Here is a 21,858-nt window from a genome sequence, read left to right as displayed (position 1 = left end):
ATAAAAATATTTATCGGGTCTTAGATCTAAGTATGTTGCTAAATTACAAAAGATAATTCTTTTTGTGATTTTATAACGAAAATTGTATATATGTTCCGTACTAATTCCCTTTTAAGGGTTTTTTAACGGTCTATCACGAAAGTCATAAAAATAGTTTGGCTTTTTTTTTTAAATTTGGTAGTATTATTTATTATAGAAAGGGATTTACTTAGAACTAACTACATTGAATTTAAAAAGTTCAGTGGTGTTTCGGAAGATACTTTACAAAAAACTAAACAAACAGCTTCTAGTTCTTTTGATTTTTTTTCTTGATCTTGCTTTGAAATATGCATTAATTAAATCTCTAATTATCATATTCTCTTAAGCTATGCATATTTTATATACTATTTACTAAAAGTGGTTCTTTCTAGCAATAATTATTGGTCAAATGTAAAAAACCAAAGTATTAACCTTACAAAAAAATATCATATAATGAGCCGTTCAAAGGCCTTTGAAAATTCCGTATATATCGAGCTAACTAATTTCCGCAATCAATCAACCAATTCAGATATTTTTGACTGATTTTAAATCTTACAGTTGCTTGCAGTAGCTTGAGCTCTAGATTCAGACCTGCAAATTAGTTTTTAAATATTATATATTTATCTTTTTAAGTAACTATCTGGAAATATATGAAGTTAAATTTTCAACATTCAGTTTGTAGGCCTATTGCTATATATAAAGTAAATGTAAACTTTCAAAGATACATCTGCTGGTTTAGACGGTTTTACCTATTTCATGATTATCCAAAAATATGAGTGAAATATTATGTACTGCATTTAATAAAATCATTTTAGAGGAAGATCGCGAAATACTTAAAAATATCATAATGAAACCTATCAACAAACCACAAAGAATAATTGAATTTAGGTCATAATATTGACCTGCCCCTGATAACTTTAGAAAATATTACAAAGGTCAGATTAAAATTGTGGATAAAATATTCTGATCAAACTAGTATGTTGAATTCTGGTTCTAAGTGAGGTAAGAGATTTGGTGATTGCAATACGTACAATTTTTTATGACTTAAGCCATATTAGTGTTTCATAAAAAAACACTATATATCTATACTATTTATTCATATATCCAAAGCTTATGATAATGTTAATCTCAATAAGCTAGTTTTTCCTACCAGCTTTTTGTATTCCTAAGGTAAAATCCCTATAGGAACACGAAAAATCAATTTTTCGTAAAACAATTTTGTATGTTTAAAGTCAAATGGGCAATATAGTCTCCAACTCCCTTATTAGCTTAGATTCAACTTGCATCATAGGAGTTTGATCATTATATTCTATGCACCACTTTAAACCGGCTTTTAGATTCTCAAATTTTGGGCGCAAGACATTAATAATATCGACCTATATTCATTTATACTATTTGGTTTATTGTATATACTCGCAATCGTTATTCTCTAAAATGATTTTATTCAATGGTATACATACAAATTTCTTTTGCATTTATGGGATCAACGGGCAATCATAGAATAAGTAATACCATTTAAACTAGGCGATGTATTTCTTGTCTTTTTAATGTTTAAATTAAATACATTTATAGCAATAAGATTATCAATTGAATGTTGTGAATTAAATTTAGTGTTTAGCCATTTATTTGTAGTTATTAATTTCATAAATGAGTATATCTCTTTCAGAATTTTCACCAGAAATTCAGTTAGTTCTAATCATAAACAGCACTGCCAAATTATTTAAAAAAAATTGTTTACCAGTATTAAGATTTGATGATGAACGATCATTAAAAAAATTTTGACGCCCTGTATTTTGAAGAGGCAGAAATATCAGACCTATTTTTATATCAAACGTTGGTCTAAAAATCACCACTTTAAAATTGGTCATATACTTTCAATCACCCTGTAGTATATTTTATTGAAGAAGATTTATATTAAAATAAATATTTTTGTACTAGCAACAAATAATAAAAACAGATTCGTATAACGTGAATAATAAAATTTGTTAATTAACAAATATCTGATTATAATATTCCTTCAAATTATGCATTTATGTTTAGTAAAAATTTCTATTATATATATTTTATAATAAAAATAACAATAATATGGATTTATTTATTTCTAAATATATATGCTTATAAATAAAAAAATTAATAATTGAACTATAAACTTTTTGAAGCTTCATCAATTTGGCTTCGAGGAGAGGCAGTGCTAGAGTACATGAAAAATTATATAAAAAAGAAGATGGCCACAAAATAGTTAGCTACTAAATAAGAGAAATTAAAATAAAGAGGGAGAACAAAAGATTGAGAGGGAGTAAAGAAAAAATCAGAAGACGGGAAAGATCAATTAGAAATGAGAAAGCATTATGAGATGTAATAATATTATGAGATGTATAAATAATTACTATTTTAAATAAAGCTGTATTAATTATAATTTTATAAAGTAGTGCATTTATTAATAACAGAGGCAATTTGATAAGTAAATCAATTCTTAAAAGTTTCGGTCTTATGAGGTGGTACAGTTACAACTTTTAATTTTCGGATATCGATGTTATGAATACCGGTGCTATATTTAATTTCGCAGATATGCAGGATATTTAAATATAATAATTTTATAAAAGCATACTACCGAATGTAAAGTACACGATCCAGTTATATTAGCCACACTATTTTGGACAATAATTTGTGAGATATTCTATGTCTACGCTTTATGCCAAATATAAGTCTTAAACAGAAATGTTGTACTTTTTTAACCCTTTTTTTGACCAAGACTGTTCAAAAATTGCCTATATACGTAATCAGTAAAATTAAAAAAGGATTAAATGAGTGTTTCCCAGAACATAGCTTTGATTTTTGCAATAGATAAAATCTATATGAATAAATTAGTTATAACATCGAATATGCTTTTTTTAAAGATTAAGTTTAATGACTTTAAGAGTAATATGTTTAAAGTTTAAGACTAGATTTTTAGATTCCTTAAACTCTAATAAATTATTGCCTAGTTTGAGTCTTATACTATTCTGTAAGTGGTTTTTAAAAGTTTTATTGCAGAATAAAATGGCTGTCGATGGAATCACTTAGAAGTTTTATCATCAATAAATAATCTACTGAAGATTTCAGTAATTTGCTTAAATCATTATTAATTTGTTCTATTGATATTGCTGATAAACTAGGTATAAATGGCGAATAAATTTGATTATCTGTCATTAAGATATGCCTTTTTTTAACTTTTATCTATCATTTAATTAGATTTATATTGAATTAAATGTATTTTTGCTAATACAAGAACATCAGAAATAGAAACTAAAATAAATTATATTTTAAATAAATGTTTGACCATCATATTAGTTCGAAAAGCTAGACATTTTATATGGAATTCCACAAGGGTCGATTTTGGGTCCTTTACTTTTTATTATCTATACGCCGCATTTAGTAACCTCGTCAAAACGTTGCAAAATTTTTCCTTATACTGATGATATGCAATTGTATTTTTTATTTGATTAGAATAACTTCATTGAAGCCAGTAATGTGGCTGATAATGAACTTGCACAAATGCCATTTATCATCAAAACATAATTTAAATTTAAACTCTATTAAACGTGGCGTTATTTGCAAGAAAGACTAAGGTTGAGTAAATTAATATAAAGATTTGTATTGACCATATTCCGCTTGAGTACATGTGGTTGCGGCTCGCAATTTGGGTCTATTATTGGATTCACAACTAAAATTTGATTGTCACGTTGGTCAAGTTAGGTAGAAAGCATATTATCCTTTAAAGTTGTTGTATTGTAATTCTTCATATTTTAATTTGAAAAGAAAGCTATGGTCTGAGTCTTTAGATCTTCAAAATTTAAATATCGTGACCTTATATGTTATCCTTGCCTCAGTTTCCTTGAACGAAATAGAGTTCAAGTAATGTAAGCTCAAAAATTGGGTTTACTTCGAAGGCTAAGAATGGAAAACCACTGGAGACTTAATTTGGGTGCCTTTTTGCATCATATTATCAACTCTTATGCTGGAAATATGCAATTAGATAGTATTTTTGTTATTGGATCAACACATCACAAGGTTAATGCCAAGCATACATGTTTTATAACCTTCTTAAATTTTGAACTTAATTTTTTTTTAACTTTTTCTTTTGTATATCTTTTTTTTTAATTAGTTGCCAGTAGAGTTTATAACTCTTAACATTTTAAATTTTAAGTATAAGTTTAAAACAGTTTTTATTTTGAATCAGACACACTAAGGAATTTTGCCTGCTATAATCATCTATCTATTACGTGTATTTATACCGCCTGCAAACTACAAATAACAATATATAATTTTAAACTACAATTTATGTCTTTTTTGTTAAATACTCTTAATAATTTAATGTGTGCCATGTTTCTGTTGCAACCACACTTTATTCAAACCGCACTAAACTAAGGCTAAGTTTAGGGTTGGAATTTTAAAAGTAATCTTGTCTCATATATTATTATAATTTGTTAAGGGTCTCATGGACTTATAATTTTCTTTATGGACTAGTAATTTTCCTATGTAATATGATGGTTAAGTAGAATAGCAAAATTGGCTAGACTTTGTCAATTCGATATTTTTTGAAGTGCCACTTAATAAAGGTCAGATTTATTTATTTATTCTATTAAATTATGCATGGGTTTTTAGTTATAAATTTCTAAATATTGTCCATCATTTAAAAGTTGCCACAGAACTGAAGCCATTTTAAATAGGCCTCTTTTTATTATGAATCAATTTTCAAAGAAATGACCAATTTATGATTGAGATTTTAGCACTTGCAGAAGCATCCTTTTTAGTTTGCCTATATGCTAATAAAGTAACCCCTTGTATATATTTTATATATTATCTAATACAATTTGTATTAAAAAAAATACTTTTTTCTGGTACGAATTCTTACTAGCAACGATTATTGATTATAAATAGAAACTAAATGAAATACATTTTAAACAAAGTTGAATCATCACAATCTATTAAGTTAGGCATTCGTTTTTAGTTATAAACTGTTTAAAATATTCTAGCATTTAAATTTTGCTGCTGAACTTAAGTCCGTCCTTAATAAGCCTCTTTTTATCATAAATCAATTTTTAATTTTCTGAATAATAGACAGAAAACAAATACCTATATGAAATTATAAATAAGCTTAAAAAAATATACTCTAAATTTGTCTACATGCTATTAAATAACTACTTGTATATATTTTATATATTATTTAATAAAATTTATATAGCGAAAAATTACTATTTTCTGGTACAAGTTCTTTCTAGCAACGATTATTGATCATAAATAGAAGCTAAATAAAATACATTTTAAACAAAGTTGAATCATCATATTCTATTAAGTTATGCATTCGTTTTTAGTTATAATTTGTTTAAGATATTCTAGCATTTAAATTTTGCCACTGAACTTAAATCCGTCCTTCATAAGTTTTTTTTTATTATAAATCAATGTTCAATTTTCTGTATAATAGACAGAAAACAAATGCCTATATGAAATTATAAATAAGTCTAAAAAAAAATAACCTCGTGCGTCGCGTAACACACACTGCCCAAAAACTAGGGCAAATAAGCAACGTCAAAAGAAAAAGGGGGGTTGGTTGCAGTGGTAGTCAGTGTCAGCAGTCAGCACTTAGCAGAATTGGTTAGAAAGACTCACCTTGGGTCAGCTGCCGGTGGCTGCTGCACAGCAGGAACACCGCGATGAGCGTCCAGGTGAGCAGGGCCATGCTGGGGCGATCTAGCCGAGAAGGGCGGCGGGCGGCCGAAGGCCCATGGCAGGGCGGCGGCGGCTAAGGGCGGCAAAAAGGCGGCACGACAATCCGCGACGGCTCGGGAGACGGCGGCGCGCGCGTTTTTCGATGAAAACAGCGTCGGCGACAGTCGGAGCGACACTGGACTGACTTGACGGATCAAGTGCCGGCCGGCGCGTTGCCGACGCACCATCGTCGGGGCGCTTCGACGCAGGACAGGACGGCCGAGCCGTCGCGGCGTCAGACGACGACGGACGGTGGGGGTGAATCGTGAATCGGTTCTTCTTCCATCTGTCTTTTGCTGTTGTGGACGTCGTGGTGCAGCAAGGGGCCACCCCTTTGCCGATGAATGTTTTTGCATAATTTGTTGATGTAGAAATCACCAGATATATGTTATTACTCACGGTACGCAAGTTCTAAGGGTAGAAAAATATAGCGGAATCAGAATAGAAATAGATAATAATAGGTTTGTTCTAGCAGGAATTTTGGGATGGTTTGAAACTAGTTTGATGTATATCGCAGTTGCGTATGACCAGTTTGAAACCACGTTGCAAACAGTTTCGGACTTATATGTGCTAGAACATCTTTTTATGACATAACGTTGACATTTCGCAACTCAAAACCCTTATGTAACATGTTTGTTGGTTAGGTTTTGTGTTATTTATTTTGTACATATAAATATATTTGAAAAAAAGTAATTATTGTATTATGACTGTATAAATATTATTTTTTAAAGGCATACCATTGATGTTAATGGTAATTTTACTACCATGCTGTAGGAACTTTCTCTAAATAGCCAATATTTTTATTTGTAGGCGTCCAAAAATTTCTTATTTTACCGTAACAACAGTTTCTAGCGAAGAAAATATCTTCATTATATAATAAAGATGACACAAACATTTTTCATGGTGTACCTATGCCAAGTTTGCTGATTAACCACCCACATTCTTTTAATACCAAGGCTGCCTTAAAACTTGTCTAGCAATAAAATGTCTGTGGTCAGCAGCATCCCTATTATCATTAATATCTGGATTATCGTCATCTTGTCCGGCATCCGAGCTAAAGGTAGTTCTATATTTATTTCAGCTTCGGCAATTACATTTTTTCCTATTAGAGATAAATTGTGTAGTATACAGCAGGCCCGAATAAAGTGTACTATATTATCAATTTTGCTTAATTTGATATGGTCCAGTTGTCGCCATTTTGGCTTCAGCAAGCCTAAACAATGCTCAGTGACATATCGATTTATTGATAGCTTTAAATTAAAGTTTCCCTCTATTACTGTAAAGTTTCCTCTATCTTTATATGGAGTTAAAAGATTTCTTAAACACGGATAGCCACTGTCTCCCAGTAAATAAAAATCTTGACAGCTCTTTACCAATTCCGCACAGAGAGGAGAATTTTTAAAACTCTGCTATCATGAACAGAGCCAGGATATCCAACAAAAACTCTTATCAATAAATCATGATCACAAACCACTTGCATCTGAAAATAATTTTAAAATGTTGAGTGAACAAAATAGTTGTTTAGGTAAAAAAATAGAATTCTTAGACATAATATGCCAAAATTATATTAATCAAAAAATGGTAAAGGCTTAAGTGGTAGAACTCAGTAAAAACTGTAAATAGGTATTTCTTATTTAACTGGCCTGGATGGAGTAAAAATTCTTTCTATTTAAATATGAGTTTGAATCATTTTTAGGCTTATCAATCTTTATAGGAGCACCATCAATAGCTCCAATGGCCCCTGAGAATCCATATTCTCTAAGATGTTGTTCAATAGTTGTCTGTTCAATATAAGATGGCTATTTGGTGACATTCTACTTAGGAAATGTATCATCCTTTTATTAACGTAAAAAAGGCAGCTCTAAATGAAAAAGCTTTATGACCTGCAAACCACAAAATAATTTATGTTTGTTCATAGGCTCAAAAACTCACTTTCTGCAAATCTATCGCCAATATCTTGAGCCACTTGACTGCTAACTCGAAAATGCTCAACAAATTCCTGATTGTTGTATAGTGGTACAGTAACTTCGAGGTAGCCTTCGTTTTTTTGATTTCTTGTGGCCTTGGAACAGGATATCTACTAGTCCATCATCACTCGATAGATTAGAATCAAATCCATGATTTGAGTCCGAACTTGAAGAGTCTGATGACATTATCGATTCTCTTAAAACCTGTAATAATAAAAATTAGGATATATTTATATACCCAATATATAATGTAAAATTACGCCGAATTTTATTAAATTTTTTATATATATACCTTTAGATATTTAAGAAATACAGTAGTAAATTAACTCTAAAACCAGCCCACAATGAAACGTGATCAAACTACAAGATCAAACTCCAAATCCAATATAGATTTCTTATTGATTATCTAAATGAGAAACAAAAAAAGAAAACAGAGTTTTGACATATACCTTGCGCATATCCCAGGCAGTCGACAGGCAGTCAAAATCCTGGATTAGTTTTGCTAGAAAGCGTACTTTTGTCTGCGCAGATTCCAAACCGTTTGTGTATTGGTCAAACTTCTGCTAAAACAAACCTAATAATACCGTTTATTAAACCACTTAATTATTTTTTACGGAATACAATGGCACAAAAGGGCATAAATGCCCTATGAGTATTACAAATAGCGCCTGTACTACATAGGTGTCTTGTGTATCATCTGTGGATTTTTTTCTGAGTTCTGCAAGTTGTAATAGAAAATGTTTAAGAAGGACGTGCTTTGGGAGTTGATTCCATAGACTTGCACTTCTCCATAAAAAGGAATCCCGATATAGCGAGGTTTTATGAGTCTGCAGATGCACTGGATATCCATAAGTTGCATCTGCCTGTCATGTAGATCTTGCGTATACAGTTCTAGTTTTAAATGATATAAGCCAGTTCAGATAAGCATTAATCGTGATGGTATCGGTATGCACCAGATGGTAAACCACAATACTGTCAAACTCATAATTAAATATTCGCAACAAATTCGCTATTCACGAATAAGTACGGACCGTGCTTAACAATAGCATATGCATCTTCGAACACAAATATAAAGGTATTTTAATGAGAGAAAAGAAGATAAGAAGAGTGACAGAACACTGAAAAAGCTTCTACTACTCGACATATTGATGGCAGTAAGAAAGCGAAGCAGGAGTAAAGAGAGCACTCTAAAAATGCAAAAAAAGTCATTTTTCGACCTCGCTTTTGAGTCCAAAAATGGGCCTAAAAATGCGGTATGTCGGCTAATATGACAGCTACGACATTCCGGATGATCCCATTAAGTTTGGAAAAACAAAACTTTGTCAAAACCGTTGGAATTTTTCAGATAGTACCCATAGAAGGCGAGATAACGGCCTCCAAGATTTGGTATACCAGCGGCTTTCTCACGAAAACATCACGAAAACACTAGGTATCACAGGATTCGAGCAGAATTAAGGGAATGGGCGCACTTTGAAAATTTGGAAAAAGTCATTTTTCGACCTCGTTTTTGAGCCCAAAAATTGGCTCTAAAAATGCGATATCTTGGCTAATATGAGAGCTACGACCTTGCGGATAGTCTCCTTAAATTCGGAAGAATAAAACTAAGCCAAAACCGTTGGCAGTTTACAAATAATACCCACAGGAGCCGAAGTCGGGGTTTCGAATCCCCGTATCGAACTTTTTTACCAAAAATTTATTTTTTTCAGAACCGAACTAACTAAATCATTGGCTTCTGTTGTAACCCCAAAAACACTGGGTTACAACAGAATTCAAGTACAATGTGATATTTCAGCTAATGTGAGAGCAACGGATGGTCTTGTTGGATTAGGAAGTTCGAAAGTAAGACAAGACCGTTGGAATTTTTTCAGTAGTGCTCATAGGTGTCGAGATATCGACTTTTATAGCTTTTTTTTTTAATTTTTTTATAGATTTTAGATATCAACCAAAATTTTGATTTTTTAGTTTTTCGGGTATAACCCGCCGTATCGAATTTTTTCACCAAAAATGTTTTTTTTTTCAAAACCGAACTAACTATATCAGCGGCTTGCTTCCATTACCTACATCACAAAAACACTAGGTTATTACAAGATTTAAACAGAACTAAGATAATAAGAGCACTATAAAAGTTCGGAAAAAGTAATTTTTCGACCTTGTTTTTGAGCCTAAATATGGACCCTAAAAATGCGTTATCTCGGCTAATATAAGAGCTACGACCTTGCGGATAGTTTTGTTAAATTTGGAAGAATAAAACTAAGCCAAAACCGTTGGAATTTTATAAGTAATGCTCAAAAAAGTCGTGATAACAACTTCCAAAATTTGGGTTCCTTAATTTTTTGGGTATACCCTCGATATCGAAGTTTTTTACCAAAAATTTAACGTAAATTTAACTATTTACTAGATGTTGTGAAATGTACTATTCAAGTATTATCTGTTATGGTTTATAATCTGTGTGTGTGTTCAGTAACTCTCTGTAAATTTTTTACAATTTTACAATTTAAGTCGGTATTTTTTGAAATCAACTGTTAGAAAAAAAAATTCATAAATTATTATGAACTATTTTTAATATATTTTAGAGTCTGATGATAACAAGTACACTTGCCGAAATTTTTCTTCCTGAAATTAGGATAACCTTTTATTTGGGGAGAAAGGACTTCTCTTACTAACTTTTCATTATACAGGCTGGCCCATCGAAAACGTACCGCAAGGCATTTCTACCGCAAGTCGAAATACTAATTTAATCATTTCAATTAAACAAATGATAAGAATGCAAGAAACAATTTTTTTGTCTTTTAAATGAACTTGTCGTTTTTGCGGCAAACTCTTTAGGCACATTTAGTGAATAAAAATATCAATTTTTATGAAGCTAGGGTTTTATGTAGTAGGGTTTTATGAAGATATGGAGATTGCAGTATTGGGGGAAGTTGATAGTACGCTAAAAACAAGCCAATTCGTCATTGCAAAGGGTGTGTCTCGAATAAGTGTCCAAAGGGTATTGAAGAAATACAAGTTCCATACCTATAAAATTCGCTTAGTGCAATAATTGAGTGAAGATGACTTTTAACGTCGCTTGCAGCAATGATAATTTCATATTAATTGTGTGTTTTTTAAACGAGTTTTCTTTCTTCCTAAATGGTTTAGTAAATCGCCACAATTGCCGTTATTGGGCTAACAGCAATCCAAGGATTTTCTACGAAACACACACACAACATCCCCAGAAGTTAAAAGTATGAGCTGGTATTTTTGTAAATTTCATTGTGGGCTCTTTTTTCCACCCTGGAAATTTAACAGGCGATAAGTAGTGAGATTTGGTACAAAATTCCATCGACTCAGCTCTAACAAATATAATAGAAGAGGACCGCATATACAATGAACAGGAATTGATTTTCCAACAAGATGGAGCTCCTCCAAATTTCTCACTAAATGTACGCAACCCGATTTAAGTCCCTTAGATTTTTTCTTGTGGGGATACATAAGATCCATAGTTTATAAAACTCCACCTGCTACATTAGAAGAGTTGCAAAGAAGAATTATTAACGAATGTCGCGAAGTGACATCGCAAATGCTTCTAAACGTTCGGCAACGGTTTGAAGATAATTTGTATCACTGTATGAATATTGGCGGACAGCACTTCAAGTATTTACTTGATTAATATGGTAAAGCATTAAATCGCTTTTTGCATTTTTCGTCACACATTATTGTTTAACTTTCAAAGAACCATATTTCTTGAACGAGTGACTCGATTTTTAAAAACTAAAAAGCATTGTATAGGGAATGACAAGGCCCTTTTAAAGAAGTACCACTTGACCCCCCGCCCCATTTGAAAAAAAATAGGGGATATCACCCCCGCTTAGCGGGTTAAGTTTTTTGAAATGGTTTTTATGTCAAAAGTTGTCCCCCTGACAAACATACTTGACGTATTTTTGGATTTTGCCGAAAAGTTGTTTCCCACCCTGCAATGCCTTGAGGTACGTTTTCGATGGGCCACCCTATATATATATTATATCTATTATTGTATGAGGGTTTTAAAATCTTTATCTAGGAAAAACTAAGATGGAAAAATGACATTACGTTTTCAAGCATTTAAAATATGGATTGTGAATATTACATATACATATATGTATGTGTTTGGCTTAAGGTGCTATGTACAGTGTCCATGAATACTTTTACCAGCATAAGTATAAAAATTGATTGGATATATTGCTACTACAGGAATTTATATAAGAGTAACTTTAAAGATTATGTCAAAAACAGTAAAAAATAAATACATATTCAAACAAGTTTGTTGTACTAACCCAGAGAGTCTAATAAAAAAAAATATTTCAGAACTTTTCTTTACAATAAAATTCCGGATATGTAAAAAGAATATGTAACGAATAATATAGCAACTACAAACTAAGTAGTACAATAATTGTACCTATTTACACCCGCGCAGCTCCAGAATAATTCATACGTAATAAAATGTAAGTATAAATACTCTTAATACAACTGTAAAGTCAGGCAGAAGCTCTTTTATATCTTAGACTTATTCAGACTTTTAGGAAAAGATGAAAAGAGTAGAGAATAAAAAACCCTGGAGGAGAAAAAACTCTGAAAAGAGGTATTACCAAAATACTTCCCAACATAAGTTAACTGGGATATTATCAAAATATTAAGCTTAACATGCTCAAGTTTTACATTATTAATTAATTTAGAGCAATTTAATATTGATATTTATAAGTTAATATTCAGGGTGTTTGAAAGTTGGTGTAAAATTTTAAAGTTATTCTAGCATAAAAATTCTCAAATTAAAGTTATATAAAACATACAGGAGATTTAATAATTTGAATCCAAATAAAGCTGATAAAAATTATAAATTAAAACTAATCAGTTTTCTAATTCTGGTTTACTTATTAATTCTATGTAAGCACATTATTATAACCACCTGCATATCTCGACTAGTTAAAAAAGATTTTCTGAAAAATATTATCCTAATTATACTTTATTATATATCAAAATTTATAAATTTTAAAAACCTATTTTTTTTTAAATTTAAAAACCAATTTTATTTTACTCTTGACTTTTGCCAACAGAAATATTAATTTTTTAGAAACATAGTTTTTTCTGTAAAATCCAAATATAAAAAAAACAATCATATACATGAATTAATTTTTATTAAAAAATTAGGATAAAAAATTAATTTTATTTGAATTTACATCGCATAAAACATTTATCTTGTTGTGTATTTTTATTATATACCGTAAATTGTTAAGGGTTAAAACACCGGAAATAGGGTGAAAACGAATCGAGCACTATTGGTGTGCTTTGAACAGGTGTTGTTGAATCAAGGGAACATATTGTCTGCAATAGCTAGTTGATTGTAACTTGTGTTATATAAAAGTGAGATTTAAATTTAAAAATGTATTCAAATCTTGATGTTCTTATATCAGAAAGTTGGAGTATATTAAATAGTACTTATTTATGATGATGTAAATATATGAAGATGTAAGTATAGCTATAATCCAGGGTGTCCATTTATAAACTGACACATTTTAACTGCTTATAAGTCGAGAACAGAAAATGACAACAATCTGCGGCTTTCACAGAACTTCATCAATATTTTAAAAGTTTTTTTTGACATTGTTGCCAAGTTTCAAAATTTACCTGAAATAGGAGGAAAAAAATTGATGATTTTCAAAGGCCGATTTCTCAAAAATTTTAAACGTAACACCCTGTACTTTTTAATTTCACATGAAAGCCTGTTAAATCCCCTTTCCGAAAATGTATAAATTGTCTTAAATTCATTATTTTTTTTACAGAGCCAATTTTAGTAAACAACACTTTTTTGAAAATTTTCCTACAATAAATACCTATTAAATAATATTCTCGGTATCAAGTGACAACAATAACAATTATAGCTTGTCAAGGAGGCTGTGAGTTGCACAATTTGTTTTGTGGGCTTCGACTACTCTCAAATCTTTTTAACGTTATTCGTTGGGCAGTCCCAATAATTTGATTTCTATATGTATTTTTGTATTTTGTAAAGATTTTGAAAGGTTTAAATATGTTTACCACCGGGGAAAAGGCATGTTGTGTGTTATTATTTAGTGAATGCAAATCAGTTACGCAGACGAGAAGAAGATTTAGGCTGATTTTTGAAAGGGCTCCGCCTTTACGAAATTCTACACTTCATTGGGTACGCCCATTTTCCCAGGAGGGAACAGTTAAAAAAAAAGTTAGAACAAACCTAAATGGACAAGATAATCTGTTGGATGATATTTTGCTAGTAAAAGAAGTGTTGTCCTTAAACAATAACCAAATATCTATTAGGAAGATAGCTCAAGCGACAAATATGTCAAAAAGTGAAGTACCTAAAATTCTAAAAATAATTAAGTTTATACCCTACGAAATTCAAACTTTCCAAAAAATATCAAATCGCGCCCTTCAAAAAAGATATTTAATGTGCAAAACACTACTAGATCTTTTTAGAAATGAGCCGGATACCAATTTAATAATGTCTGATGAGGTAACATTTCACATCAGTGGTCGAGTAAATAAGCATAACTGCCGAATTTGGGTAGATGAAAATTCTCGAGTGTTTAACGAATTTGAAAGTGATTCTCCTGAGCTGAACGTTTGGTGTGCAGTATCGAAATCTAAAATTAATGGGCCATTTTTTTTTCAAGAAGCAACAGTGAATGGAAACAATTACACCGATATGTTGAAAAAATTTTTTTATCCTCAACTTCAGCAGGATGGAATTTTAGACACGGTCTACTTCCAGCAAAACGGTACACCACCACACTTCTCCAGGGTCGCAAGGGATTCGTTAGATATTGCTTTTGGAAACAGATAAATAGGGTTCCAGATTTTTGTATATAGGGATATGTAAAAGACCGTTGCTAGAATCCAACCCCAAGAAATTTGGATGAACTGCGCAACAACATAGTAAACGTTTTCAACCAAATTACACCGCGAATGCTACAAAACGCCTTCGGCAACTTATTTCTCCGTCTACATTTGTGTTCCGAGCAAAATGGGGGTCATATTCAGCAGCTAATTTATTAGTTATAAATTAGAATTAATTTCTTCAATTGTTTGTTGTTAAAATTGTTGTAAATAGTTGTAATTTAATATACAGAATAAATACTTTTTATAGACATGACAATAGCGCAAATTATTTATTTATGATCATGCTATAGCGATACATAGGTAATTACCAGAAAATGTTCATCAATCACCGAATATGTATTTTAGGAAAATTTTCACAAAGGTGTCATTTACTAAAATTGGCTCTGTAAAAAAAATAATGAATTTAAGACAATTTATACATTTTTGGAAAGGGGATTTAACAGGTTTTCATGTGAAATTAAAAAGTACAGGGTGTTACATTTAAAATTTTTGAGAAATCGGCCTTTGAAAATCATCAATTTTTTTCCTCCTATTTCAGGTAAATTTTAAAACTTGTCATTTTCCGTTTTCGACTTATAAGCACCCCTTTAATAGAAAAAGTTAAATGGAGTTAATTTAATTTTTTCAAAAAAAATTAAAGAAATAATACTAATATAAACTTTTTATTTAAAATAGTAGAGTTTAAATATTTTTTTTCAAGTAAATATAATTTAAATTAACTTGGTTAGTCAAAGAGGTATATACAGGATGTTTCAAGATATAACATATGCTACGTTTAAAAATAACAGCCTATTTACCTCTACATTTTATTCGCAATACAAAATTTGCCATATAACTTTTTTCTTCTAAAAAGTTATTCTTGGCAATTATTCGAGATTTACAAATTAATGCCAAACAATTAATATTGATTTTTGACTCTTGACGTTTCTTTAAACGCCTTTTTTCTTGTTATTAGAAACGTGTGATTTTAATATTGTCAAGTTTCTTTATTAATTTAAAAGTTTGATGATCAAATTCTAACAAATTACATTTAATATATCAGTTTTGGAAACAAAGATTTTTTTCTGGGATATCCCAGGAATGCAGAATAGTTCTACCATAATATTTAAAGATAAGATTTGCTTTGTCCTAAACGTCTTATTTTTTATACAGGATAGTAAAGTGGGTTACACTAATAAAAGACTTCATTCATAATTAGGAAATTAATATTTTTTTTTGCATTATGTCGCCACTTTATTCAAAATTATGCATCTAATAAGGACAAAATAGATTTTGAGTTCTAATTTATCTTATAACAAGGGGATTTTAAAAATCATGTTTATTTTACGAGAAAGCCAAAATAGTTTTTTTTGTTTTTAAATTTTTAATGTAAATTTATAATTTTTAATAAATTAACAATGCCTTTTTTAACAAATTGTTTCATAATAAATAGTTTAATAAGACAGCAAAAATTATAGTTTTTTTTGACTTAAATCATTTCAATTGTAATAAAATATAAAAACAGATAAAAAGTATATTTAGTAACAGATAAGTACAGTTAAAATTGTAAAAGTTTTTATAATTTTAACTGTGTTTTTGTACAATAACTTTTAGAGCTCTGCTAATACTGTTGAACTAATGAATAAATTGAAACCAATTTTTTGTTTTTTTTTTTAAATACTAAAGCAGTTGCTAAAAAGATTGACTGACATCTCTCATTTTTATTATCAATAGCATCAGGGCAAGATTTGCAATTTCCAGTTTTTTAGAAAACCTTATCTTTTTGGTATTATTGCTTCCATTAAAAAAAAAATAACAAAAATCAATGATATTTTTTTAATACTCAAGTAATTGCTAACTTTATCTGTTATCTCCTATTTTTCATTCTTGTTAGCATCAGAACAACCTTGATAATTTTAAAACTACTTAATATGGAAGCTCTCTGGTAATAGGCACCCAACATCCCTAGAATATGCCACCTATATCTCATTTGACGAAATATGTTGCAATATGCATAAAATATCTCACAAATATGCCATATATCGTATATGCAAAAGCAATATTTCTGGCATATGTTTAACAGATATGCAGCGAATATTTAATTTTCATATTCCAGGGGCATAAGTTTTAAAATAAATTAAACTTTTTTTTAAATATTTATAAATGAATTATATATATGGATTTATGTATTTTAGTTTTGCAGTTAATATACTATTTTAAAAATAAATATTATTTAGATAAATTATTATATCTTTTGTTACTTTCTTCTGCTCCAATACAATTGATTTATTGTCATTTATTTAACTTAAGCATCAGAGCTCTCAGGAAAATTTAAATACCGATAATCGGTGACTGTCATCTGCCTTCATTATGCTCTGATTTACTATGTAAGGATGTATCTAATTCGCTGTTTACTCTGATTTAATTAATTACCAATACTGATTTTTTTTTCATTTTAAGAAATAGAGATATTCTTGAAAGCCAGCTCTAAGATAAATTACACATATAGAATAACAAAAAAATATGACTGAACATTCTTTATTTTTAGTTTTTTTACTCTTAAATATTTATTGCTTTTTAATATTTACTGTTTTTACCTGTGTAATGTAGAGCTGATTAAGCGACTAATAAATTAACAGTTTAAATATCTGAAAAATATTTATTTTAATAATTTGTAAGTTTAATCTACTAACGTTTGTTTTTATATTTTTTTTTTATTTTTTCTTTTAGTTTTTTGCTATAAAATGTATAGTTTTTATCGGTTTTCAAGACCAATGTTTATTTAAAGCTGTAGTTACAAAATATATGTTTTATTATTCTCTTTAATCACAATTTACAGTAAGTAACACTTACATTCTTTTTTGTTCTGCATGCTATTTTTCAATTTTATTGCAAAAGAATCTTGACGTGAATTGATCTTTAAGAAAAGAATAAGAAATTGAGTCTTATAAATTAAAAAAAATAAAAAAGAAGAATGTCAATGGGTATCAATTGACAACTTTTAATTCAGAACATATTTGTGTTGAAAAAATGCATTTTGAAATAAGTTTTAAAGAGGTATTCTTATTATGGATACTCCTTTGGCAATTTAATTAACGGTCATTGAGTAGTAAATGGGACAATTTTTCTTGCGTAGATGAATATTATTTAAAAAAACTGTTAATTTAAATTATGACACAAGAGGGAGGTTGAATATAAATGTTGAAATGGGAGGTGCTTAAGCATAATTTATATCTTGACAAAAATATGGTGGTTCTAGTTTTTTCAACCTCTATGACAGTTATTCCAAACAGCATTCTTACCACTTTTATATTTTACTAAATATTCACATTGACACTTTTCAAATTGACATACTGTGTAAATAGTTAGATATGCCTTTGATATTATAAAAGAGGAAAAAATATTGCAGGTACATGATATATTAAATAACCCCAATGCAACAGATATACCTAGAATATACTATAAAAAATAAAAAGATATTACTGGCATATATGAATATGCCAGTAGGTATTCTGGGCATATCCATGGAATGTTTTTATGCTGTCTGGGTAGTGGTGTTGTTATGGTGTATATCTGAATAAGTTCTAAAGTAGAAGATGTTATTAGCAACGTAAATTAAACACTGATAGATGTGGGTGCAAGGAAATGTAAGTATATGAAGGTCTTTGAAGTACTGCCTACAACAATCTCGGTACCCCAGACCAACTGCGGTCCTGATAAATCTCCTTTGAAGCTTAAAGATTTCCCGTGTATTTACATGTTTTTTTTTAGTAATAATTTTGCATCCAAAATAACTCCTTTGTTGAGATCACACCTAGTATATCAGGTGAATTTCCTTTTAAGTGTAACTTTTTGGCCTTCGATGCATTTAGTGAAAATCTGTTGGCCAAAAACCATTTATGAATATTTTTATTATTATCCCCTACTATATCTAACACAGAATCTAAAAGCCAAGTACTAAATAACATTACTAGTATAATCTGTAAAAAGAATAGGTTTTTAATGTTGAACATTCAGATCAATTATATATACAGGGTGTTTCATTAATATTGCGAAAAAATATAGTGAAGTTTCTTTGCTTAAAAATAATAAAAAAGTCCCTATAAACCTATGTCCGCAAATGCTTAATTTCTAAGATAGAGGGTGTTAAAGTTTTATTTTTATTTTTATTTTTTCTTATTAATTTTGGTAGTTATGCAGATATTTGAATGAAAATTGCATACATCTGGGGGTTTTTTGACTTGGTAAATTCCAATTTAATATTACAAGGTTCTCACTTATAGAGGGCACTCCATACATGTTTTTTTTTATAATTTAAAGCGTGATAATTCTTTTTTGACAAAAAAAATAAATACCGTTTTATTGGATGCCACTGGACAAAACTGCTTTATTAATTTTTGGTAAAAAAATCACAGGTACCTTGGAAAATAAAAAATCAAAAACATTTCTAGGAGCTTTTTATTGCAACAATAACTACAACAAATGTTAAAAATGTCCACCATCCATTTCTGTACACCTTCTCACTCGTCGAATCATTAAATGACGCACTCGAGCTAAAATTCGAGGTCTGTTTCTCACGTCTTCGCAAGCGTTTAAAATTTTATTTCTTAACTTTTCTATTGTTTGTATGCGACTAGCATAAACCAGACTTTTAAGGTGTCCCCATAAATAAAAATCTATTAGATTTAAGTCAGGGGAGCAAGGTGGCCATTGAATTGGTCCACATCTTCCAACCCAATTTTCCCCAAAGGTGTTATTAATATGAAGTCTAACCGCTATACTAAAATGAGGAGGAGCTCCATCGTGTATAAGAGTTATTTGATTACGTACATTTAGAGGAACTTATTCCAGCAATACGGGCAATTCTTGTTGAAGAAATTTTAAGTAAGATTCTCCGTTTAATCTTAAGGGTAAAGAGAAAGGCCCAATTAAATTGTCACCAACAACACCCATCCACACATTTAAAGAAAATTGCTCTTGGTGGCTACATTGCACGTAAGCATGGGGATTTTTGTCACTCCATGCATGAGTATTATGAAAATTAATAATACCATAACGCCAAAATCCAGCTTCGTCCGTAAAAAGTATGGTTTTATTAAAATTTCTGTTATTATTAACTTTTTCGTAATACAACTGGCAAAACTGCAAACGGGACAGAAAGTCTCTTGGTAGTAGTGCTTGCACACGTTGAACATGATACGGATACAAGAGTTGTTCGAAGGGAATCTGCCACACAGTGCTGTTGGAATGATTATCCCCTAATCGAGCTGCTATAGTCCTGGTACTTACACCAGGATTTTCTTCCACGGCACGTAAAACTGCTTCCTCAAACTAAGGCGTTCTTACGGGCCTCGGCCGGCCATTATCATTGGTGGGAATGGCAAAACTTCCTAGGTAACTTTATTATCAAAAACATCATGACAAATAAATAAGAAAATCTACCTCTATACTTTTATACGATCTAGTTGGTATATTATTATCGGTTTTACTATCTGGAAATTGCCGTTGGGGAAACGCTTCTGCGTACAGGCGTCTCGCTGCATAACAATTACTGTAAGCATGTGCATACATTACACGTATGTCTGGCATTTGCCCAAAACTGTAATTTTCCATCATAAAAACCGAGATAAAAACTTTTTAGAGAAATTTCACCATGAAAAATAGGTAAATAATTATTTTCTAGAACAAATGACGCTTGTCAATGTCAAACCTCCATGCAGAAATGATTTTTTGTTTTCCAAGGGATCTGTGATTTTTTACCAAAAATTAATAAACCAATTTTGTCTAGTGGCATGTAATAAAATTTATTTTTTTTGTCGAAGACGAAGTGAGATACGAAAAAAATACAAAAGGCAAAAAAGTTGTATTTTTAAATAATTAATCAAACCACAAATATTAGGTTGAAAAAAAGGCAGTATCGTAAATTATTTTGCCAATAATATTTGCTAAGACAGTGCCCCAGGACGCCACTGGACCTTATAATTTTAATCTACTTAGGACTAAATTAGCCTCTTAATACAACAAGTAATACTGCCAAATTTCAAAAGAAGCGAGTTAATCTTTTTTTTTTAATATTAATAAAAAATTATAATATAAAAAAAATTATCACCCTGTATCTTGAACACTGTGCATTTCCGGACCCATGTTTTTAGAAACTTTTATTCATCTTTTTTTATAAGGAATCACCCATTGAAATATCTTCGTCTATTTTTCGAACATGCTGTATAAGAATGCTTCTTTATTTAACGCCAGATTTAGTATTATTAAAAAAACAAACAAACATATAAGACTAATGTGTGCCACCCTCGGTGGTGACCGGTGACCTAACTTAACCACATGACGTAACGTAGCGTATTCCTAGTAAGAATTCTGCACCACCTGTCAAATCGGGTGCGTTCGACCATGTTCCAAGACGGTCGGTTTCTCCCCTTTTGAAGTCGACACGGCCAATTGATAAAAGATCCGTTACACACGTGCTCATATGACACGTGTGTATGCAGGGTATCCGTAGACCAGTTGCCACTGGTATAAAGTTACCAATTTCGGTATTTATTGGCATCGGAAGATGTCATCAGTGGAAAGGTGAGCGTGTGCTGCCTTAATTTTAATGGGCTGTTGAAAGTAATACTTCTCTAATGTTATTTTAGACATCGAGGAAGCGACAACGCGGAAATTTTGGTGTTACAGGAATATTTTTTCTCTGTTTCTTGAATTTATATACAGGATGTGCCAAAGAGAACTTACCATGGACCATATCTTTTAAAGAAATATAAATTATTTTGAATCGTTTAGAGGGGGGAACCATAATTAGGTAGTTTTTGATCTAGACCTGCAAAGGAAGCTTCCACTATTTTTATATTTAAAAAAATGGGATTATGGATCATGTGATACTCCCATTGGTGAGTTCTTTTATATCCCTAAATGACTTCATAATCATAAGTGACATTTGTGGAAAATATTTTTTTCGTAAAAAAAAAACGGAAGAATAGAGACAAAACCAACAAGCAAGCATATTTATTGTCATTAATAAAAGTACTAATAATGGTACATCTAATCCACAATAGGTTTCTTTTGAAATGTGTGTGTCTTATATGTTTGGTTTCAGTGACATTTATATTTTTTCTCACATTTTACGATCAAAAGAAAGATAGAAAACATATTATTATGAAAATGTAAATACATAAATTATTCTCCTATTTTATTCGTATTTTGTAGTTAAAAGTTGATCAATAGGGTTTATTTAGGGTTTTACTTACGT

At 30.4% G+C, this 21,858-nt stretch overlaps 1 protein-coding gene across 2 annotated transcripts in view; it reads right to left on the bottom strand.

Annotated features, from left to right (window-relative positions):
* Positions 1-6,348, bottom strand: part of LOC126741233 (protein kinase C-binding protein NELL1-like) — a 143,546-nt gene extending 137,198 nt beyond the window's left edge. Inside the window, exon 1 of one of the 2 annotated variants that reach the window (XM_050447606.1) lies at positions 5,668-6,348. In XM_050447606.1, coding sequence (XP_050303563.1) covers positions 5,668-5,737 — 70 coding nt within the window. In that variant the 5' untranslated portion in view covers positions 5,738-6,348. The remainder of the gene's footprint in view (positions 1-5,667) is intronic. The other variant, XM_050447607.1, reaches the window with a different exon arrangement.
* Positions 6,349-21,858: the final 15,510 nt, after the last annotated feature.

Source organism: Anthonomus grandis, chromosome 10 (assembly GCF_022605725.1).
Source record: "Anthonomus grandis grandis chromosome 10, icAntGran1.3, whole genome shotgun sequence".
Taxonomy (NCBI): Eukaryota; Metazoa; Arthropoda; class Insecta; order Coleoptera; family Curculionidae; genus Anthonomus; species Anthonomus grandis.
This window is presented reverse-complemented; position numbering and strand designations above follow the sequence as displayed.